At 43.3% G+C, this 27339-nt stretch overlaps 1 protein-coding gene across 2 annotated transcripts in view; it reads left to right on the top strand.

The window, feature by feature from the left end:
- BRPF1 (bromodomain and PHD finger containing 1) overlaps positions 1-27339 on the top strand; it is an 84083-nt gene that overhangs the window by 45967 nt on the left and 10777 nt on the right. Inside the window, exons 10-14 of one of the 2 annotated variants that reach the window (XM_077451796.1) lie at positions 4803-5096; positions 10826-10973; positions 14806-14936; positions 18954-19075; positions 19265-19419. In XM_077451796.1, coding sequence (XP_077307922.1) covers positions 4803-5096; positions 10826-10973; positions 14806-14936; positions 18954-19075; positions 19265-19419 — 850 coding nt within the window. The remainder of the gene's footprint in view (positions 1-4802; positions 5097-10825; positions 10974-14805; positions 14937-18953; positions 19076-19264; positions 19420-27339) is intronic. The other variant, XM_077451797.1, reaches the window with a different exon arrangement.

Raw genomic sequence — 27339 nt, 5'->3', positions numbered from 1 at the left:
AATATGCCCTCGGTGTGAAAGGGGTCTAACTGTTTTTTTTAAACTGTTAAATCAATGGGTTTACTTCCGCTTTAAACAGGGATGCAAACCCTGCATAGTCAATATGGCTGCCTGATTCTTACAAAAATGTTTTATCTAGATACAAGACTTATAAAACAAAGTAGACCTACCATTAATGACCATACTTCTCACAAATAAGTATGATATGTGTCGGCATTGCCAAATCATATTATTCTTATGCCGCGTACACACGGTCGGAGAATCCGTCGGAATGCGTCTTATCGGACCGTGTCGTCAGATAATCCGACTGTGTGTGGTATGCATCGGACTGATTCCGTCCGAATCTCCGTCCGACCCAATTTTCCAACATGTTGGAAATATTTCCCGACCAACTGGGCCGGTCGGACCTAATCCGATCATGTGTAGAGAATTTTGATCGGACCAAGTGCCACGCATGCTCAGATCAAATTCCTACATCAAAGCTATTGGCTACTAGCCTGAACGTAGTCCCATCATAACGAAATTACGTCATCACGTTCTGAAAGATCGGATTTTTCGACAACTTAGTCCGACCGTGTGTATGCAACAGTTTCGGACACAATCCGTCAGACTAAATCTGACGGACAAAATCCGACGGATTTGGTTGGCAGAATCTCCGACCGTGTGTACAGGGGCTTAGGGATAAAGGATCTATTTTTTTGCAATGGATGGGCAAAAAGGAAAAAAAAAAAAAAACAATCCCAAGCTCTGTGTGACTTAAAGTGAACCTGTGTCCAGACTGTGAGCATTCAACTATTTACCAATTGCCAAAGCCCAATTGAACTTTATTGCTAAGATCAGCTAGATATATCCCAGGTGCATCAAAACAAAACATGTGCAGTCTTAGGCCGGCCATACATTATACAATTTTCTTGTACAATTTTTCTTCGCATTTAAAACCAGATAATGTGAGGTCAGACTTAAACACTTTCAATTTTTATGCAATCAGAGAGGCCCTTGCGTTATGTAGTTGAAGGTGAACCTGGGTTCACACTAGTGGGTGTGTGGAACACCGCATGTGATTCGCACAGGAATCTCACTGCATTCCTGTGCACATCACATGCGATGTCTGTGTGGTGCAATTTGAGCCCTGCATTTTGTAGGGCTCAAATCGCATCCCATCTGCACCAGAATGGTGCGGGACCCTTTTCTCCCTGAACCTGAATCGCATCGTATGGGTGTTCACACCCATGTGATTTTTTTTATTTTGCAGTCGCTCTGCTTTTTGCAATCTGTTTCGGGGTGTTGTTACTCTAACATTGAAACCAGCAGCAGATCGCATGGACGTGGTGTGATTGCTGTGCAATACGATGTGATGCAGGGAAACCAGGGCTAAAGCTAAAGGAAACTGAATAAGAAATGTGTATACTGTATGGCCAGCTTTACAGTTTACTTCGGGAAGCAGCCATAACCTGAATGGGGAAGCCTATGCCCTGCCAGCATGCTGCAGACCAGTGATCTTTCTACAGAAGTCCACCAACCTCCTGTTGAATCAGACCTATAGCCCTGCAACCAACAAATCTCAGGCTCCCTACGCACCCCCTACAAAATTCTGTCTCTCAGCAAGGGGGGTGTTGGACTTCTGCAAAGAGACCACCGCTTCCACACAGAGCAAGGGTCCTTCTCTGCAGCATGTTGGCATAGGACAGGCATTTTTACTTAGGTCTAGGGATGCTACTGTAGGCTGTGGAGGAATTTATACTCAAAGCTCATATCAAAAGTTCTGAGGTTGTTTAAGTCTTTCTCTAAAGCCTAGTACACACAGGCTGAATGTCGGGCAGGATCAGCCGGTTCAATAGAAACCGTCTGACATTCGTCCCGTGTGTATTGCAGCCGGTGTTCTGTCAGATTATCTAACGGAAGTTGCATTCCGTCAGCTGCACGTGCTTTCCACCGCTACCAGGTTTGCTAATCTGACAGAACACCTGCAGTCAGAAGGCGGCAGCAGACATCTTACTACCCCCAGTTGCGTCTTGAATTTCAGAGTAATTTTAACAATAACATAAGCGTATATACATAAATATAGTATATTGACATCTGTGATTCTGTTTGGATGTTTCATTTTGAAAGCCTGATGCCGCGTACACACGAGCGGATTGTATGGCGTACTTAGTCCGTCATACAATCCGACGGACAGTCCGTCGTACTTTCCACTGAACGGACTTGACCACACACGGATGCACAAACAGTCCGTCGAAAGCTTGCGCGATGACGTGTACAGCACGTACGACGGGACTAGAAATAGGAAGTCCAAGACACAGCAAAGCACCCTTCCGCCGTGTAAATCCTTTCTGGGCATGCGCCATACTTAGTCCGTCGAACTAGCATACTGACGACCGTATTGTCCGCTGAAACCAAAGTACGACGGACAGAATTTCGAAAAAACCGAAATACTTAGTACTCCGGACTGCACGCTGAAAAAGTCCGCTGAAGCCCACACACGAGCGGATTGTCCGCTGAAATGTGTTTCGACGGACTAAGTACGCCACACAATCCGCCCGTGTGTACGCAGCATAAAGGTTTAGTGCAGTGTGGGGTGTTCTTACATAATGTAACATCAAAACAGCATCACAGATGTCGATATACTATATTTATATACACTCACTTTATTGCTAATTCAAGACGTAGCTGGGTGTAGTAAGATGTCCGCTGCTGCCTTCTGACTGCAGGTGTTCTGTCAGCTTAGCAAACCTGGTAGCGGTGAAACGCATGCGCAGCTGACAGAACGTCACTTCCGTTAACTGATATGTGACGGGTTTGCTCATCGGACAGAACAACAGTCTAACACTGGCCGGCTTCTGTGGAAGGGGCGTGACTGAAAAAGGTCTCTACTAATCGGCCAACCGATCAGCGCTGAGAACGTTGACCGGAGTGTTCTAGCAAGGGGGCCGTCCCCCTGTCAGAACACAATAGCACAGCAGGGGAGATCCCTGTATTAACATCGGACAGTTAGTACTCCTCCTGAGCTGTCAGTTTTTTTTTTCCTTCAGCCTGTTGGGTGGAACAGAAAAAAATAGTAGTGTGTACCAGGCTTAAAGTGGAACTTCACTCCCCCAATCAACATAGATTGTTTTTAATTCTCATGCTACTTGCATTAGAAAATAGGAAGGTGTATAATTTTTATTACATTTCTTTAGTTACTTCCTGGTTTCTTGTCTAGGCAAATTATGTCATACATCCCAGGAGTCTTCAGGGGGGGAAGAGGGGTTCTCCGCTACGCACACTCTCCTGTGTGCATGCCTGAGTTAAGGGCAGATGGATTCCAGAAAGTAAATGCTACATGAATCATTTGCCCTTACTCAAAATGGCCAGCGCCAGAAATACTAGGTGTTTTTCAAAGTGATTTCTCAACAAAATAAAGCATTTAGGCATGGATGATTGTAGAAGTTTGCTTTGAATATTAAAAATGAATTAAATCTTTTTTTTTTTTTTTTTTTGGTTTGTGGCGCTCAGATGCAATGAAGATCTGCTTTAAGAAGCTCAGCTCCCGCCTGTCTTGTCAGCTTTCTGATATCTAATTTAAATGTAAATATGGGTGGAGGGAGCAGGGTAAGCTACTGAGTCACTGCTGAGAGTGGAGCCCTGGGCTACCTAATCACTGCTGGGAGGGGGGAGCTGAGCTGCTGACGAGGAGGTCTTCATTGCTTCTATTTTGAAATTTAAGGATGAATTGTGCCACAGGGCCTGCAGCTTCATAGGTCAGTGAGGGCTTTATTTTAAAGCTCATTCTTACTACCTTTTAGGAATATTTTAATGCTTTAATGTTCATATCTCAGGCACAGGTTCACTTTGAATCCTAGACAGCCTATCACAGAGTTTGTTTTAGTTATCAGAGCTGTGTGTGTGTTTTTTTGTGTCAGTAGACACTACAGACAGTCTGTTTTCGATCAGATTACAATATTGCAGTGAGCGAGGATTAGCAAATCAAAACATTATGTGGAACTACTAAGCAGGAAGCCACATATGTCCCCCGTGTATATGAATAATGACAAACATTACATAGAAAACAAGGTTTTTAAAACCTTGACCGGTGCTAACGTTACTTACAATAGGTTGTTCTCTTTTATGTGTATATAGACATATATATATATATATATATATATATATATATATATATATATATATATATATATATATATATAATAAAAAAATGACGACCATACTTCTCTTTATGCTTTAAATACACACCAACACCATTATTTGCATGAATCTGATAACACGCACATGTTTTTATATATAAAGACGATTGTTTCCCTTTTAACTGCTGTTTTATATTGCCTTGCTTTCATCAGGTCTTTGTAACCTTTATTCTCAGTTTTCATAATGTGAGGTTCGACAGATTTTATATATATATTTTTTTTGAGCTTATTTTTTTATAGAATTGTAATCAAGCGCTGTACATTCCGAATTTTCCTCTTGGGTAATGTTTCAATTTTTTTTTTCTATCAATAAAGCGTGTTTATTTAAACCTTAACATTTGGCCAGTTTGTGTTTTTGGTTCCCAGGGAAGGGGTCCAAGGTTCTTGCAGAGCTACATTTAGAGATCTGTATGATAAACTGGTTAAAAGATAAAGAGTTGCCCTTTTTAATGCTACATTTTATTTTTATTTTTTTATTTTTATCTGGAGACCATACATTATGGGGTCCCTCCTCATGCCTTGTGCTCTATCCACCTCTGTTCTTCATTCTTGAGCCCCTGAACAATCTCTCCTGTTCTAAATCTTAACATCCTGCGCTATCTCTGCCTGTCTGTCTCCTCTCAGGACTTGGCCCAAACATTTCCTCCACCCCCGCACATGAAGTTGGTAGAAGGACCTCTGTCCTTTTCTCCAAGAAGAACCCAAAAACGGCAGGACCTCCAAAGAGACCTGGGAGGCCACCTAAGAACAGAGACAGCCACTTGTCGTCGGGGCAAATCAGCAGTCCGATTGGACCCCCTCAACTGTCTATAATGGGGGGGTCGCAGAGGCAGCGGAAAAGAGGCAGGAGTCCCCGGCCAACATCCAGTTCAGACAGTGAAAGCGACAGTGACAAGTCAGCAGAAGATGCCTCTATAGGTAAGTCGGGGCCAAGACACTGCAGATTAAAGCAGATCTAATCCCAATCACTAATATCTCAAAAACGTTTAACCTGTTCATGTCGTTTTAAAAATAATTTTTTAATTGCATTAAAGGGTAAGTTCCCCTTTGGAACATGCTACGTGTTCCGTGCCCTTTTAGGGTGGGACACTTAACATGTTCCAGCATCTGCACCTTCTCCCCCCTCGCCCCCCCCCCATCCTTGTGACACCGCAGACACCCACCGTCAACAATTCAAAAACAGTGTAGCCGTGCGAGGCTCCGCCCCCACCCCCCTCACAGTCACGTCATTCATTCACAGTTTCCTGTGAGAGTTAATAGACTACATGAACTGTCGGCCATTGCAGCTGATGGCTGGTAGTTCTCAATACACTATGAGGGAGCTGATGAGCGCTCTCATAGTTCATTGATCTTCTTGCTCTCAAGTAACTGCCTGCCCATATTGGTGGTACAGACCTACAGCTATCCTGAGAGTCTGCAGGAGCCGGACATTGCACTTGTGATCTCCTGATTGCAGGTACAATGTTCTGCAGGCTCCTTAGCAAAAAAAAAAAAAAAATATATATATATATATATATATATATATATATATATATATATATATATATATATATATATATATATATATATATATATATATATATATATATATATATGAAAATAAGCCAAAAAAATAATGTATTTATATATATATATATATATATATATATATATATATGCACTTTTTTTTTCCAGGTAAAAAAATAAATAAATAAAAATGTGCATTATATATATATATATATATATATATATATATATATATATATATATATATATATATATATATATATACATACACACACACACATGCAAATTTTTATTTATTTTTTACCTGGAAAAAAAAAGTGCATTATATATATATATATATATATATATATATATATATATATATATATATATAATATAATATGCACTTTTTTTTTTTTCCGGGTAAAAAATAAATACATAAAAATTTGCGTGTGTGTGTGTGTGTATATATATATATATATATATATATATATATGTGTGTATGTGTATATATATATATATATATATATATATATATATATATATATATATATGCATATTTTTATTTATTTATTTTTTTACCTGGAAAAAAAGTGCATATTATATATATATATATATATATATATTTTTTTTTTTTTTGCTTATTTTCAAATGGTCTACTTAGCCTTTAATTCTGCAGCTTTTGTTAAAATAATACCTGATGGTCTTGACTTTTAAGGTCCTTGTTCAGGCACCTGATATGGGGTGACAGCTGCCTCCCATCTGTGCTTATGTTTGCTCACTCTGTTACATGGAGAGCGGCTGTACCGACACACATTTCACAAGCCTAATGTGCTGTTGCCACTATCCAGTCCAGAGCAATGACCTGCAGCTGAAAGAGATTAGCAGCTCTGGATGAATAAGGTGAAATTCTTTCTATGAAAAAAAAAAAATGCAATGGTTTATGATAAAGGGGACATTACCGTGCTAAAAGTCATCTCTAGTTAGGATTTACATCTACTTTAAAGCTGTCCTATTAGATTCTTTTCCCATGCATTGGGGCTGTGCCCACGCTGCAAGTGGTAACTGCTCATTTTGTCCACGGGTGACCATAATGCTGTATACCCGATCCAGTGGCAAATGGTGGTCCCCCATAATCCAGGGTGAACTGTTCCTGATGCTCTCAGGGGAGGTCTATGATGGCGTGTTGACATCAGGAACAGTCTACTGTCCAAGACCGGTGGGGGTGGGGGGGCAGGAGCAATACAGACCGGTCTTGTGATCGGAGGATTAGGTAAGTATATCTCCTCTCTCCTAGATAAAAACGAGCAGTTATCCCGTGCAGTGCAGGCACAGCCCCTCTGCATGAGAAAAATAAAATAAAAAATCCACAGAGTTTGGTTTTAAAGTTAGCATATGGCTAGCAAATTATCAAGCTGCTGTACCCATTTATGGCCCTTAGCAGGCATATAGGCATGCAAAATGATATCCTACAGTTTGTATGTAATTGTCATGCACCCCTGGGGCTCATCTTGCCTTTAAGGAAAATAAAACTATTGGCCCACGAAAACATTAATTTTTATATATATATTTTTTTTATTATTATTCTGGTGGTACAAAATGTTATCAAATTTTATCATCTGTCATTTTTGTTTAACGTGATCCTGTACCTTCTAATAGCAATGTTTAGACCTATAAGAATACCGGATTAATAACACATGTATAGAAACTAGAGAAAAGTTTATCCACAATAGTGGCGATCTTGCACATTGTGACCAGCCAGATCACTTGGTTTATTTTCCTAGAGAAAATAAATTGGTCACTATTAATATATTCTCTTTTTTTGTTAGAGATCTTTTATTTTATCCAAGTTATTTTTATATTTTTTATAAAAACCTTTTTTGAAGCTTGGACCACAAAATGAATTATCTGATCAAATATAGAGTTGGTAGGAGCTATGCTGTATCTTTTATTCCCCACCACCATCATGAACATCTTATGAAGAACGGGAGGAAAAGCATCTATTGCTGCTTAAGAGCAGACACATTTTTTTTATTTTATTTTTTCTGGCCACACTTATTTCCTGAAATTACACTGGGTTTCATTTAAAGCCCCACTTAATGTTTAATATCCCTTTAAATAGTTTGTTTGGGCTAAGCTGGCCAAAACTAACTATTTATTGCAGGTGCACTTGCTGAGCACGCTGCTTTATTGTGTGTCGATTTAGCTACATACAGTATACAGTGCCATGTTCGGCAGTGGGAGAGAGACTTACTGTCCCACTCCTAGAACATAGAGTCAGGCTGAGCGCTGCTCAGCTACTCACAGGGAGTTGTATTCTATGCATGAATACAAAGCTTCCAATGATTGGCTGAAGTGGGTGGGTGACATCACAATCTCCACTCCAACCAATCAAAGGAAGCTTTGTATTGACTCATAGAATACAAAACTTCCTGTGAATGGCTGAGCAGCACTCAGCCCAACTGTTATGTTCCAGGAGTGGGACAGGAAGTCTGTTCAAATGCTGAAAACAGTGCTGTATACTGTATGTAGCCAGAGTCTAGTACACACTGCAACTGACCGCTCGGGTCGGAGCTTCTGTACTAACAATCCAATGTTAGTATAGCAATCTTCCCTACTGTTCTATTGTGTTCTGACAGAGGAATGGCGCCCCTGCCAGAATACTCTGGTCAGCGGTCTCAGTCATTTGCTGAGTTTTGTTAGGAAGCCGGTTGGAAGACCTTTTTCAGGCATGACTCTTCAACAGAAGCCGGTCATCGAACCAGCTGGCATACACACGGGCCAAATGTCGGGCAGCATCGGCCGGTTCAATATATGATATGCTGTCCAATATTTGGCCCGTGTGTACGGGGCTTATGGCTACATACAGGTAATCGAGTGCGTCCAGCAAGTGCACCTGTTATTCAATAAATAGGTTGTTTGGCCCAGCTTGACCTAAACAAATTAAGGGGATGTTAAATGTGGGGTTAGGCTTTAAGTAGTTAACTGAAGTGCTGTAGTGTTTATTAGAGCAATGTGCTTTTTTTTTTTTTTTTTTTTTTTTTTTTTTTTTATAGAAATTCTGACACCCTCTTCTGGAAATATACCCAGCCACCTGCTACATTTTCATGTGTTTCAAAAAAAAAATTACTTTTGAATGGTATGACTCAAAATGCTTTAAAAAAAAAAAAGAGCAAGTATTTGCATTTAAACTGACTACAAAAAAACACAAAAACTCCCAGTTTTATATGTAGTCCTCATGACTAGTACAGTCATCTCACCTGTGTCAGATTTAGAAATGTAAGGAGCTCTGTGTGACTGCTCCTACTATGCATTTCATAGCTTTCCCCTTTAGATATGTACAGGTAACATGTTACACCTGCACTCAAAAGTAGAACTGTGGCCAGGCTATGGACATTCAGACTGTATTTACACCGTTCCATATGCATTCTATGCAAATGGTATTGCTTATGTGTAGGTGCGAGGGAGCCCATAAAATTTTTCTTTTGTTAACACAAAATGGTAGTGTATAGATGTGACCCAACCTCATAAATTGGATTTCTACTCGACATGCGTTTTGCATGTTTCATGCAGCAAAATGCAAGAGTGTACATATTGTTAGCAAGCAGTAATTTGATTTTAAATGATAAGTTCACCTTTGGGAACATGTTACATGTTCCACCGGTTCTTAGGGTGGAACATGCAACATGTTCCCAATGCTGTAGCTGTTACCCAATGTATCTGTGGGCACAGAGATACACTGACAGATCTACAGGAGACGTGCATGACACCAATGATCTGCTGGTGCAATGAATTACAGGCTCCAACAAAAAAATGCATTTTTTTTTACCTGCAATAAAATGTGCATTTATTTACATATTTTTTTTCTTTAACGTGAACTTATCCACCTAAAATAAGCCATCACTGGCCTCTTAAGCACCAGACACCGTGGCACTAATTTATACATTTACAGCTCGTGTATGCTGCTGTCAGATATCTTGGCACGTGGAATCCTCTATCCGCTTCCTTTTGTGTGGATGGAGGAATCTTGTATTTGTTTTAGACCCCTTTCACACCAGGGCGTTTTGCAGGCGCTATAGCGTTAGAAATAGCGCCTGCAATCCGCCCTAAAGAAGCTGCACCATTGTGTGTAGTGTGAAAGCCCGAGGGCTTTCACACTACAGCAGTGCGCTGGCAGGACGTCGGAAAAAAGTCCTGCCAGCAGCTTCTTTGGAGCGGTGAAGGAGCGGTGTGTTTACCGTTCCTCCACCACTGCTCCCCATTGAAATCAATGGGACATAGCTGTAATACCGCTGGCAAAACGCCGCTATTGCGGCATATTGCCTGTGGTTTTTAACCCTTTCTCGGCCACTAGCGGGGGGTAAAAGCGCCCCGCTAGCGGCCGAAATACGCCGCAATTTCGGCGGTAAAACACCGCTAAAAATAATGGCGTTTTACCGCCAACGCAATGGGCGGTGTGGTGTGAAAGGGGTCTTATTCTTTTGTTTTTTTCAGCACTATGGTTGAATAAAAAAAGGTAACTGCATATATCCAGCCTCAGCAGCTCAGCTCTCCCAGTTTTCCCCCTCCCAGCATTTAGTTGGCAGCCTGCCCCAGAAAGAGCAGGGAGCTCAGATCAGACTTGAGGGACTTCTTGTGAACTTTCAGGAACCCCACCTAAAACCACCTAAAAACTACAGAGGTGACCTAAACCTACAGAGGTGAGTGAGATTGTTTTAAAGCTAATTTCTTATTAAAAATATGTAAATACTTGAATGTCCTTATACTGGCCACAGTTTTACTCTTAAGAGTAATACCATGCGATCTAGCTGCTGTGCGTTTTATAAACCAGTGCGTGCACTATTGGTGTAGCCCAGTGAAATTTCAGCCCATTCAAATGAATAGGCTGAAATTGCACTGAGCCCAGTTCGCATGAGAAACGTACAGCGCTTTCCTTTTGCGATTCATTATATGAATCGGCCCTCATGCCAGGCTCTGGTTGGTTTAGAGCTAGCGTGCTGCTCCACAGTAGCTGATCCACATTTCCTGTAGCTGTGCAAGCACAATATGGATTGACCCCCAAACTCCTGCCTGCACCACATGTATTGGAACGATCATTAACCTAGTAGGCCAGAAAAGAAAAATGAGATTTCCCATTATCTAATGTGTTTCCATATTTACAGACTTGCCCACCAATGGCTTCAGTGGCAGCAACCAGCAGGTGAAAAAAAGTTTTTTAATTTACCGCACTGACTGCAATCTTCCCCGGAGCAGCTCCGACTCTGAGTCCAGCAGTACCAGCAGCAGCAGTGCTGCATCAGACAGAACCAGGTAAGATTACTGAACATAAAGGGAAGTGGCGAACCAATTGAACAAGTGATCATTGAGACAGGAAGTGGCAAGTGTCCTCCTGGTAAAGGTTCCCCACTAGGCGCATGTTCCGTATTCTCTTTTTCACTATGTTTAGCCAAAACGATGTGGACACCTGACCATCTATATGACCTTGTTGGTCATCCCATTCCAAAACCATGGGCATTAATATGACATTGCAACCCCCAATCTCCCCCCCCCCCCCCCATTGTTATGTAGTTACAGCAGCCTCCACCTTTTTCCACATGATTGTGCAGTGTGGTTTTAGGAACTTGTGCCCTTTCAACCAAAAGAGCATTTGTAAAATCAGGTACTGATGATTAATTGGAAAATCTGGTTTATAATCTTCATTCCAGTTCATCCCAAAGGTTTTTTAGTAAGGTAGGCCACTTGAGCTCCTTTACACCATACTTTTAAGAGTCTAAAACAATGCATGTAAATCAATATCCTCAGTGTTCACAAGCGTCAAACAAAGGTAATGTACCTTTTAAATACACCACGTGCAATTTATGTTTGAAATACAGCCCCAAAGTATTTTTTAAAATTAAAAATAATAAGACCCCTATATCGCAAGAAGATCAAAAAGCACTTTTTATGCCAGAATTCTACGTCCTGCTCCAGACCTACTCAGATGTTTCTCCTGGGATCTAATGGACAACTTACAGGACCCATGTGGATGGTTTCCAGGCTATATATCCGACAACACAGGACCGTGAGACTGCAGGTATTCAGACACTAAAGCCCTATACACACTATCGGATTGTCTGCTGATTTTTTTCCTTCAGGTTTACCAAAACCATGTAGTACAAGGGCCTGCCTGATTGCATACACATTGAAACCCCTAAGGTTTGACCTCCATATTATATGGTTTTGGTAAATCTGATGGAAAAAAATCAGCAGACAATCTGATAGTGTGCATGGGGCTTTACCCTGCTAGGCCAGTCCCTGCAGCTTCTTATTCCTCGCATATCGACATCCTAAGGTCTTCTGATGTCATCAAGACCAATGATTGGTCTTGATGATGTCAGCAGACCTTAGATTGTCCTCCTTGTGATATAGGGGTCATGTTACAGGGTAAGGAGTTTTCTGATGGTGGTGGCTGGATTGGTATGCTTGCATCCTGGCATAAGAATGTGTATCTTTTTGTTTTCACAAGCACTTTTATGGACTTTTTATTACTTTATTTTAAATATAAAAAGGACTTTTTCTGGGACTTTATTTCAGACTTAAAGGGGTTGTAAACTCTCAAGGGTTTTCACCTTAATGCATTCTATGCATTAAGGTGAAAATCGTTCTGTCATTCAGCAGCCCCCAGCTCCCTTTATACTTGCCTGAGCCCTGTGTTTCCCACAATGGGAACAAGCACACCAGCTCTGGCCACTGTCTCGTGTCCTGATTGGATAGATTGATAGCAGCTCTGCCATTGGTTCCCCCTGCTGTCAATCAAATGCAATGATGTGGGGGCGGGGCTGAGTCCGGATGTCTGTGTCTACGGACGCAGCAGCAGGACAAGGTAGCGTGCTCGCATGGGTGTCCGGAAGGAGAGTGCTTCTCAGACGGGGCACTTGAGAAGAGGAAGAGTCTGGAGCACCGCGGAGGGACCCCAGAAGGGGAGGATCGGGCCACTCTGTGCAAAGAGGAGGAGGTAAGTGTGACATGTTTGTTTTTTAAAAACATATCCCTTTGCATGAGATGTATTTCAGATTTAAAGGGACATTACCTATGTTTGATGCTTGTGAACACAGAGGATAACACTTTACCCCTTTCACACTGAGGTGCTTTACAAGGCACTATAGTGCCTGTAACGAGTCCCTCCTGTCTCTCCAGTGATGTAAAGTTTCAGCAACCTAGGTCAAATGGACTCTTTACTAGAAGCACTACAGGTCTTTCACATTAATAGAGATGCCAGAAAGTCCGGTAAACTTTGCAGCAAGATAAGAGGATTGGCAAGATGCAATAATTTTTCAGCCTACTAACCGGGGGAACCGAGCCTCAATACTGTATGCTGCTAATATACTGTAGCTGCCCTATGTTAGAATGTAATTACAAATTTCAAAAATCATTAATACACGTTGGTTATTTTTTTTTCAATAATCTGATCAGATTTCAGATGTATATCTATAGATACAGTAGTTTGCATAGTTAAGTACTGTGTATCTTTTGGCTGTGTTTTATGACAAACCTTTTTTTTTTTTTTTTTAAATGTCATTTATGGCTTTTGAAAATAAGACAACCTAATCAGCATTTTAATTTGCTTCTTAGTAATATATTAGGATTATCAGTGGACTTTCTTACCTTAGCTGTAAAGCAATATGAGAGAACGTGTTAGATTTCTTTTTTTTTGTTCCTTCTGTGTCCTAAATGGGAAGATTCACTCATTCTATTTGTTCTGGTTACCATCGCTACTGGCATTGAAAGTGCCTGAAAATCCAAATTCCTTTAGGATATAAAATAAAAAACTGGGTTGCGATTGGGTTGCTTTAGGCCCCTTTCGCACGGTTGCCTCTGTGAAGTATAATTTACTCGCTCAGCGAGCAGGAGGATGACATGGTCACGCTCTCTCTATGGGGCGATTGGATGGATGGGGAATAGGACCACCATTCTTCTGTTTGTGGCAGATTGGATGGCGGCGGGTGTCAGAGGACATCTGCCGCTCCATAGAAGAAACTGGGAGGACCAATCGGGTCCATCTGAAAAACTGGCTGGTGGATCTGATCGGATCGCCAGTGTGAAAGGGGCCTTAGGTATCACACTGTCCCTTTCTTACAGGATATAAAATAAAAAAACTTTTCAATTGGTTGCTTTAGGCCCCTTTCACATGGGTGCCCCCGTGAAGCGAAATCCACTTGCTCAGCGGGGGATCTCTCCACTGATTCCCACTGAGCAGGCAGATGGCAGGTCCGTGTCTGCTCCACTATGCAGAGTGGACACGGACATAGTCCAGCTCTCCTCTATGGGGCAATCAGATGGAAACTGACCGTCTGTCCATTTCCAGCCGATGCCATCCAATCCGATCCACCAGATGGATGGGGAAAAGGACCACCATCTCTCCGTTTGTGGCGAACTGGATAGGGTCAGTTGGCGGTGGATGTCAGCGAACATTCCACACTCTGTAGAAGAGACTTGCGGGTCCAATCGGGTCCTCCTGAAAAATTGACAGGCGGACCTGATCGGATCGCCCGTGTGAAAGGGGCGTTAGGTCTCACACTATCCCTTTCTTGCAGGCTTAATAAGTGAGATTGACCAACAGATCTTCTGTTCAAACTGTGGCTTAAACCAGCACTATGGCTGTTTTAGCTGTTTAGGTTTTTTTTTTTATATATTTTTAAAGGGGTGGGGTTGAAACACTTCCTTCTAGGTGGTCTATGCTGCACATTGGCTTCTTACAGCAGTACACAGCAGGGCAAAAGTGACAGCTGCCCACATACTAAAGCAGAGCATTTTAACATGCGGGCAGTGTGAACTCGCCCTTGTGCAGTATCTCTGAAAAAAAAAAATGTTATTCCTCTTGCAAGGGCTACTTAAACATTTTAATTGTACCTAAGTGCAGACTTTTGAGAAAATCCGCGATTCAATCTCAAAACCAAAAAATGAAAACTCTGGTGACATTCTATGCACCAATGTTGTACAGAACACCTCCAGGTTGCCATACTGCAGTTTTAGAAAATTAAAGTGGCTACAGATTGAAAATTGAATAATAACAAATGATTTAATGGTGTGTGTTGCAATTTTATATGCTTCCTTATTATTATTATTTTTATTTATGTCAATTACATTATTTTTTCGTTTGCAGCACAACACCTTCTAAACAGGGACGGGGAAAGCCATCCTTTTCAAGAGAGAATTACCACGACTACAGCAGCGAAGATACGTCAGGAACTGAAAATGAGTCCTATTCCTTGGGGGGCCGAGTAGGACATGGCTGTAAGTACCTCCTTTCTGGACAGTACAAATTGGGATAGCCACATTTTCTTAAATCCTTATTGCTTTGTTTAACTGTCAAGTAGTCAGATATATTTTACACATGTTAAATAAACTCAGTTTTATTAAAATTTAACAGGATAAAAAATAAAACGCTTGGCCCACCCAGTCTGTTCACTTTCATTAAAGTTTTTATTTTTTTCAGTCGGTAAACTTGGATAAAATAGACCAGGTATTTTAGAACGCACATGCCACATACATGTTATACATTTTTGACCAACACTGTTATAGGCTGCTTCATGAAAAACCTGATTTTATGCTCTTGCTTTAGTTTTAGCATGTTGAGAAACATGCTGGCCTCCTATATATCTCAGGGACTCCAGTGATGACGTAACCCCAGTTTTTCCCAGCTGCCACAGGCACTGTAGAGAAATTCATTTTTAAAGCTCACAGCAGAAGCATTCCCTGTCTAAGGCAACTCAGCTCACCCTGCTCCCCTTACCAGCAGTGCTTCTGCTGTGCTCTTTGAGGATAAATATCTCCACAGTGCCTGCAGCTACAGAGGTCAGCAAGGGCTTGTTTTAAAAAATAAATCCCCCAAAAAATTTGATTATATCACAGATTACCAGTGTTTTTAGGTGTGGTAGCTGCATTTGTTTTAATTTCTTTCTCGTCCATTGAAAGGCACAGGAAGCCTTTCACCTACATGTCACACTGCTGCCTACAAGAATAGGACAGTTGTACACTGGCAAACCAACTCTAGGCCATCCCAGGATAACCTCTTCAACTACCAGTATGCCTCCGTTTTTTGCTATTATTATCGGAGGAAGCATGTCTTTTTTGCATCTCTACTTTTTCCAGACCCCATTAACTGATACTGGCTCAGTGCTTGCCCAGTCTCTGAAGACTCACTCTGTTGGTAGGCCCATTGGGCCAAGCATCAGAAGCAAACATTTCTGGATAATTAGGGAACCTCTTGTGGAGGAAACAGTGAGCTCTGTTATCATGCTGCTGATTGTATGGATGTCTTAATGATTCAGTTCGATCCTCAATCTTCAGAAATCGGTGCTGGAATTCTTAATTCCTATAGCTAGATTAGACCAAAATGTTCCTACTGTGAGAAAATCATGTGGTTGTCCTTAAGTCCAGGAGTTGACCGTCTCTCAGTTCTTGCACTGGAGTCATGGCTCTATGGGTAACCCCCTTCAAGGCAGCATCTTTTCTCCAATCTCTTCCCAGACTGTCTCACCACTACACTCATATGTCATAGGACATCTGCGCAGAGTTTCTAAGCTGATGGAATTACCTGGCCCTGAGGCTCAAGTAGTTCCTAGTCCAATGGCAAAGTCTTCCAGCTATGGAATCGGGGAAGTTTTCCCTTATCACCTTCTGGAAGATCTCATCAGAAGTCAACCTGTTGGGCTGAGGAGGAGGCATGGGCATCCTGCCGGTGCAGAGGCCCTCTATTTAGAGAATTGTTGTCTCAGAGTTTCAGTAGATGTGTGATTCCTTCTACGTCACTGACTCATTGGCAGGTCACCTGATCTGAATCCAGTTTAACACCACAATGCTGCACATGCCTCAATCACCAAGGAGGAACAGGAGATCTTGCTGCAAAGAGAGTGTTCGATTGGATCCTGACCTGGCCAGAACTTCATGTTCTAGTCTTGATGTGTGGGCAGTTGTCCCCAGCTAGCTTCATTTCTACATGGGGGAATGATCCATACACCTGAGTGTGCTCCATGACCTGTTTTGCAGATCGAGTACACCAGATGTACCCTATATCCTAGTTCAACTGCATGCTGAACAGTTTTTTTTTTTTTTTTTTTCTCCACGTGCAGCACATTTCTTCCTCAAAGTTCACCTTCACATTTAGTGATTTGGAATCGTGGGCAGATTCTGTGCAATTCTGCCCAAGATTCCAAATCACATTAAAAGCGCAGCAAGGTTTGCGCTTGGGTGCTATTCATCCCTAATGGCACCCCAAAGGCAGTGCGATTTTTGTCGCAGTTGTTGCATGAACAAACACATGAGAATCCTGTCAAAAACGTGTGTAGATTGCTCCTGGCTCAGGGACAAAATCCCTGAGCCCTTTTTAGCATGACAAATTTCTAAAGGGCAGCCCTTTCAAGTGATTGGGCTGCCCTATGCATGATGCGTAGAAACATTTGTGAATCGGTGCACAAAAATCGTGAGCGGGAACGCGCATTCCCGATATGTGAAACGTGAACAGGGCTTCCTGAACGGCTTTTCAGACTCAAAAGGGAGGGCTTTCATTTGTTGAATTTGGAAAGTTGGGAGTATCTCTAAATCAGATTTTTTTATTCTATTTTTTTTTTTATGCTTGAGAATAGGAAGGATTTTCAAGTAAGGTCTATCATGGGACTTCGTCCCAGGGGTGTCTATTCCTTCATGCAGATAGGTTGGGCTAGAGCTCAGCTCCAAGCACTATCAAGGCCTGTTAGCCTTTCAATGCATGGAACCCTATTTCCCTTTTCTAACCTAGGGCAGTTTTTGATCTTTTATCTCAACCAGGACTTTTTTCTTCAGTCCCTCGGTTTGGCTCCAGTTCCAGATGCCTCTCTTCCTTGTTTGACTACAATGTGGGATGTGAGCCATTTTCTCTTAGCTACTTTTCTTTTGCTCTTCTCGGATGGGTTCTAATCTTTCTCTGTCAAGGCATACTTCACTGGTTACGTGCGCATTGCTTAATCTTTTTGGCATCGAGTACTGGTTTTCCAATTACAGGCTGCTACCCGGTCTTCTTTTCTTGCAGTTTCTCTACCAGCTGGAGACTGTGTTCTTATTCAAAGGCAGCTTTGGGTGTAGGGTTCTTCAGGTGGCTTTTGAGCTGCAAGCAGTCCCAGTTTTAATTTTCTATTTTTTTTTTTTCCTTATTCACGTTGAATCTGTTTGCTGTGCTGCCCAACCCCTCAGTTGGACTGCTCTTGGACATTTCTAAGGTAGAACTCTTTCTGTGACCCACATTGGATGAGATGTAAAAATCCCCATGTAAAGCAGATGAACAGAGAAAGATCTGTTTGAAGTTCAGCTTGGGTGGCAACTAGAGCTCCCTCTATAGATACACAGTGAGCATAAACACCCTAGGACAGGAAGTATATTATTTGCAGGATTACCAGGTAAAATATAAAGAAAAAAAATCAGAATGAGAAAATGAATGCAGCAACCATATCCAAGAACTGGTGAGCTGAAATATATTAAAGTGGTTGTAAACCCTCACATATACCCAGTGAAGCGAACAGCCCCAGATTATACACAGAGATTAAACAAATCTCCCTACATAAGTTTTACATGTATATCTGCTGTCTTTCCCTTTGTACACTCTTTGGAAAGTGCACATTGTGTTAGAAATCTTTCTTCCTCTTTCAGCAGTGGGTGGGGAGTCTGAGCTTACACTGTGTGAGAGCTGATTGGAGGAAAGCACCCGCCCCCCCTCCACATAGACAGAGGAATGGAGGAACATGCAGAGCTGTAGTCTGAATAGACAATCTCCCTGCTAAGCTCCTTCCCAGACACAACTTTTCAGCTGCTGTTATCTCATGTGTCAGGGAACTTGTCAGAAGTGACTCTTGCTGATAACAGAGGAACAGAGCACCAGAGAGAAACAGCACTTAGAGCTTTGGAGAGAGATAAGTAAACACTGTGCTTAGGTCAAATTTCATGAATGGGGTTTACAACCACTTTAAACTTTTCTTTTGGGTTTAAAAATACACTTTAAAACTGACTTACCAATTGTTAAGTATATGCCAGCAAATGTAAATACTTGACTGTCCGTAGCCTGGCCATAAGTTTACTTTAAGATTATTGTATTACTTCCTTTTCTTAGTGCTTTATTGGGGAATTTTTGGTACAAAATCCTCAGGTACATATACAGTAGAGCAAGATTTTTATTTCATTTTTTTTAGTTTCTATTTATTTTATACGATTTTATATTATACTGTATAATTTGTGAGATTGCAGGCAGACATATGACTTGTGACCTTTTCTGTTGTTTGATAGTGGTACGCAAAGGAATGGAGGGACGAGGGGCGGGGTGGCTGTCCGAAGACGAAGACTCCACTCTAGAAGCCTTAGACTTGGTGTGGGCCAAGTGTCGGGGATATCCCTCATATCCAGCTCTGGTAGAGATCAGTTCCTCCCCTATTATTCTACTTAATGTTATAGTAGTTGTATAATTGTCCACCATAACTGATCACCATGGGTCGGCTAAACCTATCAAAAAATTCATTCGTTGAGTTTTATTGTCTTTAATTTGTGTTGTGATTGTCTGTGCCTTGCAGATTTTTTTACCAACTCTTTCTTTTCTTAAGATTATCGACCCAAAGATGCCCCGAGAAGGAGTGTTTCACCACGGGGTTCCCATTCCTGTACCACCCGTAGATGTTCTCAAGCTAGGAGAGCAGATGACACAAGAAGCACAAGAGCATCTCTACCTCGTTCTGTTTTTTGACAATAAACGGACTTGGTGAGTATTCATTATCATTCATAGGATATCTGTGTGGACTGTACAGTATGTGTTTCTTTGTTTTATCTAAGTGGCTGAAATTCACCTGTGTGGATGCTGCAAGAAATGCATCCGTCCCTTTTTTTTATAATTTTTTTTTTTTTTTTAGGGTGGGATGGATACTTGTATTTTATTGTTACTGTTGGATATTAATGTGCTTTGTAGTTGCAAGAAGTAAGTCATAGATGTTTACAACCAACCCCAACACTTTTATATCTACTTTTACAGCATTCACCTGCTGTTCCCTTGTTAGTTTTAGCTTCTGCCAAAGCCCCTAACGTTGGTTGGTGTTGGATCAGAGGGAGCAATATCACATTTTCTGTTTTTTCAGCAGTGCATTATTTACAGTACATGTTTGCGTTAAAGAGGAGCTAAACCTATTGATTTAACTGTTTAAAATTTACATTGAAGGCATGCCATGAATAACTGTCACAGTTGCTTGTGCTTTCAACCAAACTGTCAACCCATCAAATGGCTGGTGTCATAACTGATCATTTGTGCAGCACCATGGCAACTGCGGATCAAACAGAGGCTAAGATGGCAGCTTCCTTGGCTGTAAGGGATTGGAGAGTTTAGTTCTACTTTAAAGCGGAGCTCCACCCAAAAGAGGAAATGTCGCTTGTTTGCACCCTCCTGGCCTCCACTGCCACATTTTACACTTTTTGAGGGGGCCGGGTGCCTGGTTTTGACAGGTACCTGCTCCCGGAGTGTAGATAGCACCTGACAATGGCTGGGAAAGTCGGAAAGGGTGACGTCATTTATAGACTCCCATGGTTTAGCCACTGTCAATGCTCCCTCCTCTATTTTAGGGGGTACCTGGGTTTGACGCTGCTGCAATCTGAGCCAGAAATTTGGCCCCCCTCCTTCCTCCGCAGTCTATGGGACCATTCACAGGGCGGAGTGCGACTCACGCATGCACATTAGGATGCAGGCTGTGAAGCCACAAGGCTTCACTTCCTGTCTCCCTTACTACTTACTCCCTTACTCCCAGCGCCTGCACGATTGAAGAATCAGCTCGGGTAAGGACATTGTGGGATCCTTGGACAGGTAAGTGCCCTTATAGTAAAAGTCAGCAGCTACAATATTTGTAATTATTTTCTGAAGGAGTCTGGAGCTCCTCTTTAAGGGCTCACTATAGAAAAAAAATATTTTGGTAACTGTATAGGATTAATACCTGTAATTTTACTATTTAGTAGATGGAATCTTTGATATTTTTATTTCACATATTTATATTTGTCTCCACCATTACATGCAAACCAAGCTGTACAGAAAAGTGAGAGTTACAGGTGTTGGGAATGTATTCTGACGAAATGCTTATGGGAAAGTGGAACTTTAGGCTATAGAAATAAAATTGGCAGACAGGCCTTGTCTTTTTTGCATTAAAGGGTAAGTTCACCTTTTTGTACACTTTTTTTTTTTTTCTAAATTCCAGCTCCCCTATGCACCAATGTAGCATTCATGTACTTTTTTTTTTTTTTGCAAAAATCTCAAAGCTTTCCATTAAATCTATAGTCACTTATACAGTCTGATTGTATATTGTGTATTTAGTTAGAAGAGTGATCACTGATTGCTTGTATTTCATTTAAAAAACATGCACCTGGGAATGGGTGGGTGGATGATGCAGGGTGTGTGCTGAGGTCAGCAGGTCAACTCCTTCTTGTGTCATGACCTACAGTCTGATCAGGAAGAAAATGTCTGGAAATGTGGATTAGGACAAGAAAAGTAAATGATTGTATATTTATTGGAAAGCTTTGATATTTTTGCAAAAGTACATGAATGCTATATTGGTGCATAGGGGAGATAGCATTTAGAAGAAAAAAAAAAGTGAACTTACCCTTTAAAGATACTTACCTGCCTCTCCGACCCTTGTACAGTGAGCCGCTAGGGGTGTTGAAATTAATAGTGGCATCGATGCATCGCTATTCGGCCACCCACGATGCGGCACCAATGCTACGACCTTGCAAAATCGATTTCTGATGACGTCACCCCACGCGCCAATCTATGCGTTGCCTCCGAGTCTGAACTGAGCTGAAAGCAGCCGAAGGAGCTGTGGGTGTTAGCCTCGCCTTTTTTCCCGCCCCCCGCTGATGTCATCCCCAGCTGCCGTTGTTGAGCTTGGTGCTGTGAGACACGTGGAGCGAGTGTCCAGACGAGTCATCCTCTCTGTCTATAGGGCTCTGATTATGGGAGGCGATGATAAAAGGTACAATGGGAGGAGCAAATGGCCTCATCGCTAGTAAGCAGGGGTGATAGGCGGTGTCACGTGCTGTGTAGTGTGCACTCTTGGTCAGGGTGAATATCGCGGAGGAAGATGGGCAGGGTTTGCTGTGTTTGTGTCTGTCTTGCTATGACTGCTTACTGCGGCCACCGCAGATGATACCGGTGAGTGTAACGGAGGGTGAGGATCACTGTGTACACGGGAGGGGGAAGGACTGTGGAACTTTTGATCCCAAAGGGGGGCACAAAACAAGTTCTGAGCCTCTTCTGTTTACTTTTTGATCTCTTCTCCCCCGCCCTAGTGCTCCAGTCACCCTTACACTCACTGTACACTGGATGCTTCTGTTATTTGGTTCCCTCTGATTACACTCCATGCTCCTGATCTGGATCCCCCCGTCACATATCTGGTGATCATACACATAGCAATTTGATTGATCTCCCTAGTGATCACAAAAAAGCGATATGTTATTGATGGAAATAATGAACAATGTAACAATACAGTATCATAACATTAATTATAGTTTATGTATGCCTTTTGTCTATTGTCTTATTGATTGATTCACATCACAACTTCATTGATTTGAAATTGATACTCTTTTTTTGTATGATTTATGGTTTTGCTCATCACTGCCCCACACATGCAGCCATGCATTGCATGTGTGGGGCAGTAATGAGCAAAACTATGAATCATACAAAAAAAAAAGTATCAATGAAGTTGTGATGTGAATCAGTCGCTAAGACAATAAAGGCATACATAAACCATAATTAATAAAAGGGCATACATCATCTCTTGTATCATGTCTGCAGTCTCTGTCCATCTCTTTTATCGTATCTGCAGTCTCTGAACCTCTCTAGTATCATGTCTGCAGTCTCTGAACCTCTCTAGTATCATGTCTGCAGTCTCTGAACCTCTCTAGTATCATGTCTGCAGTCTCTGAACCTCTCTAGTATCATGTCTGCAGTCTCTGAACCTCTCTAGTATCATGTCTGCAGTCTCTGACCCTCTCTAGTATCATGTCTGCAGTCTCTGACCCTCTCTTGTATCATGTCTGCAGTCTCTGACCCTCTCTTGTAGTATTTTGGGGTCAGTCTGGAGCTCCTCTTTAAGTTGTCTGCTGTGTTTACACTTTGCTACATGCAGGTAGTGTTGTCTTTTTTTTTTTTTTAAGAACATATAAAAAAAAATTAAAAAAAGTTCTTCTGACTGCTTGAATTTTTTGGATGAAAACCCTGCGCAGTAATCATGATGCATTGTGGAATCGGATCGAATCGCAGACAGGATAATCGTAATCGAATCGTGAGGCCTGTGAAGATGCACGCCCCTATGAGCCGCACATGCGCAGCTCACTATACCAATTCGGAAATGCCAAATTTGACTGAACTCCTGTGCATGTGTGAAAGTGATGTCACCCCTGCGTGGCCAATGATAACAGGCAGCAGTCAAGACCAGGAAGCCTCCTGCCCGAAGATGTCAGTGGGCGGGGAGCTCGCTGGAGCTGAGGTGAGTATTGTTCCGCTTTAACTATTCGCTAAATTTTTCTCTCCCCCTCCCAAAACCTATGCTAATTAACCTGTGTAAAAAAGATGCATATACTTACTACCGTATATACTCGAGTATAAGCCGAGATTTTCAGCCTCTTTTTTGAGGCTGAAAGTGCCCCCCTCGGCTTATACTCGAGTCATCGCTGTCTGCCCGCTCGATCAGCGTGTCGAGCAGACAGACAGCGGCCATTCTATTCAAAAGCCGCGCCTCCGGCTCCCCTTCGCCTGTGATAGGCGGAACACTGAATTTCCCAGCAGCCTGTGTTCCGCCTATCACGGACATCGTATCATCCTCGTACTACGGACGAGGATGATACGACGTCTGTGATAGGCGGAACACAGGCTGCTGGGAAATTCAGTGTTCCGCCTATCACAGGCGAAGGCGGCGGCGCAGCTTTTGAACTTTACAATGGCCGCCGACGAAGAGGGCACGGGACGGAGGCAAGGCAAGGCACGGCACGGCACGGGACGGGACGGGGGCAAGGCAAGGCACGACACGGGACGGATGCAAGGAGGCAAGGCACGGCACGGGACGGAGGCAAGGAGGCAAGGCACGGGACGGAGGCTCGGGACAAAGGTAGGCTGGACACACACACACACACACACACACACACACACACACACACACACACACACACACACACACACACACACACACACACACACACACACACACACACACACGGATGGAGACACACACAGGGATGGATGGATGGATGGAGACACACACACACAGGGATGGATGGATGGATGGATGGAGACACACACACACAGGGATGGATGGATGGATGGATGGAGACACACACACACAGGGATGGATGGATAGATGGACACACACACAGGGATGGATGGACGGACACACAGGGATGGACGGACACACAGGGATGGACGGACACACAGGGATGGACGGACACACACACAGGGATGGACAGGCATGTCTCACCCTCGGCTTATACACGAGTCAATAAGTTTGCCAGTTTTTTTGGGGGTAAATTGGGGGCCTCGGCTTATATTCGGGTCGGCCTATACTCGAGTATATACGGTATTCTCAGCCCGCTCTGGTCTAGTCATCTGACTTAGCTCCCCTCTATCAGCAAGCAGCGGCTGCGAGAGAGAGGAGGGAGCATTGACACTGGCTGCACCATGGAAGTTTATGAATGACATCACCATTCCCGACTTTCTCAGTCATTTCCATTCCCTTGCAGCCACCACTGGCTAGCACCAGGGGATCGCAGACTGGACCAGAGTGGGCTGAAAATAGTTAAGTATATGCATCTTTTTAACACCGGTTAGTTAGCTCAGATGTTAGGAGGGGGAGGAGATTTTTGGACTAGTTAGGTTTTAGCTGAAATTCTATTTTAAAATTAAGCTATAGTCTCCAGTTAAAAACCGCAAGCAGGCAGGCTCTTGCACAAGAGACATGCTATGTCTCTTCAGCAATAAAATAAACTTACTTACCTGCTCGCAGTCTTTTTTAGAATGCACACTGAGCTGCACATGGGCAGATCATGTATGCCGGGATAACTGAACACTTGCACAGGAGTGACATAATCCTGCATTGACCAATCAAGACAGCTGCAGCCCGGCATATGGAAGAAGCCGGTGAGGGTCCTCAGGACGCTGAAGCAGGGTAAGTATTGTGGACTATAGTTCTGCGTTCTTTAACCACTTGCCGACCGCCGCACGACGATGTACGTCGACAGAATGGCACGGGCAGGCATATGGGCGTACCTGTACGTCCCTGCCTTCCCGCGGGTGGGGGGCCCGATCGGGCCCCCCCCCCCCGGTGCCTGCGGCTGTTGGTATTCGTTCGGGAGCGATCCGGGATGAGGGGGCGGCCATTCATTCATGGCCACCCCCTCGCGATCGCTCCCGACGAATAGAAATCCTTCGTGACATCACTTCCTCTCCTGTAATGTAAACACAGGAGAGGAAGTGATGTAATCTCTCCTCCGTGTCGGTATTTTTCGTTCCGGCACCGAGGAGAGAGGATCGGTGAGTTGCACCAACACGACACTTCACAGTAGAACATGCCAGGCACACTCACACCCCCCCTTTACTCCCCGATCACCCCCCCAATTACCCCTGCCCCCCCAGTCACAGTGACACCAATGCATTTTATTTTATTTTATTTTTTTTTGCATTGGTGTCATTTGTGACTGTAATAACTGTTAGGACAGTTAGGGTTAGCCCCCTTTAGTTCTAATGTACCCCCCTAACCCCCCCAATAAAGGTTTAACCCCGTGATCACCCCCCGTCGCCAGTGTCACTAAGGCTGGGTTCACATTGCAGCGGTTTATGAGAACGGATGTGATTCGCACTGCAGTGCAAATCACATCCGATCTCTGCGATTCGAGTTCAGCCATTCGCCGCACCCGCCGCAAATTCGCACGGGACCCTTTTTTTGGTCCGCAGCAGAATCGGATCACATGGGTGTTCACACCATGCGATCCGAGTTTGCAGATCACACTGTGATATGCGAACTGATCTGGGGGTGTCATTAACATTTCACTGACACTCCCAGCAGTTCGCATAGGGCAGTGTGAACTGCCGCCGGGAGGCATGCGATGCGGGAACCCGCCGCGGATTCCTGGCGTTCCCGCATCGCTCCAGTGTGAACCCAGCCTAATAAGCGATCGTTTTTCTGATCGCTGTATTAGTGTCACAGGTGACGCTAGTTAGGCAGGTAGGTATTTAGGTTCGCCGCAGCTTTTTATAGCGCCAGGGACCCCCATATACTACCGCATAAAGCCCCCTGATTGCCCCCTAGTTAACCCTTTCACCAGTGATCACCATATAACTGTTACAGGTGACGCTGGTTGGTTAGTTATTTTTTTATAGTTTCAGGGCACCCGCCATTTATTACCTAATAAAGGTTTAACCCCCTGATCACCCGGCGGGTGTCATTTGTGACTGTAATAACTGTTAGGGTTAGCCCCCTTTAGTTCTAAGGTACCCCCCTAACCCCCCCCAATAAAGGTTTAACCCCGTGATCACCCCCCGTCGCCAGTGTCACTAAGGCTGGGTTCACATTGCAGCGGTTTATGAGAACGGATGTGATTTGCACCGCACTGCAGTGCAAATCACATCCGATCTCTGTGCGATTCGAGTTCAGCCATACAGATAGTATGGCTGAATTCGTGTCGCACCCGCCGCAAACTCGCACGGGACCCTTTTTTTGGTCCGCAGCAGAATCGGATCGCATGGGTGTTCACACCATGCGATCCGAGTTTGCAGATCGCACTGCGATATGCAAACTGATCTGGGGGTGTCATTAACATTTCACTGACACCCCCAGCAGTTCGCATAGGGCAGTGTGAACTGCCGCCGGGAGGCATGCGATGCGGGAACCCGCCGCGGATTCCTGACGTTCCCGCATCGCTCCAGTGTGAACCCAGCCTAATAAGCGATCGTTTTTCTGATCGCTGTATTAGTGTCACAGGTGACGCTAGTTAGGCAGGTAGGTATTTAGGTTCGCCGCAGCTTTTTATAGCGCCAGGGACCCCCATATACTACTGTATAAAGCCCCCTGATTGCCCCCTAGTTAACCCTTTCACCAGTGATCACCATATAACTGTTACAGGTGACGCTGGTTGGTTAGTTATTTTTTTATAGTTTCAGGGCACCCGCCATTTATTACCTAGTCTCACTAGTGTACCCCTAAATTTAGGGGTGTCTACTTTCCAAAATGGGGTCATTTGGGGGGGGGGGTTTGTGCCATCTTGGCATTTTATGGCCTTCAAAACTGTAACGCCCTTAGAAAGCCTGAAGGCGGTGCTTGGTTTTCGGGGCCCCGTACGCGGCTAGGCTCCCAAAAAGTACCACATATGTGGTATCCCCGTACTCAGGAGAAGCAGCAGAATTTATTTTGGGGTGTCATTTCACATATGCCCATGGCATGCGTGAGCAATATATCATTTAGTGACAACTTTGTGAAAAAAAAAAAAAAAGTTTGTAATTTTCCCGCAACTTGTGGCAAAATATAAAATATTCCATGGACTCAACATGCCTCTCAGCAAATAGCTTGGGGTGTCTACTTTCTAAAATGGGGTCATTTATGGGGGTTTTGTGCCATCTTGGCATTTTATGGCCTTCAAAACTGTAATAGGTAGTGAGGAGTGA

The sequence above is a fragment of the Lithobates pipiens genome, unplaced genomic scaffold (assembly GCF_037356315.1).
Source record: "Lithobates pipiens isolate NorthernLeopardFrog02 unplaced genomic scaffold, aLitPip1_a1.2 Scaffold_23, whole genome shotgun sequence".
Lineage (NCBI taxonomy): Eukaryota > Metazoa > Chordata > Amphibia > Anura > Ranidae > Lithobates > Lithobates pipiens.
Note: the sequence above shows the minus strand (reverse complement) of the source record. Positions and strands in the feature narration are given on the sequence as shown.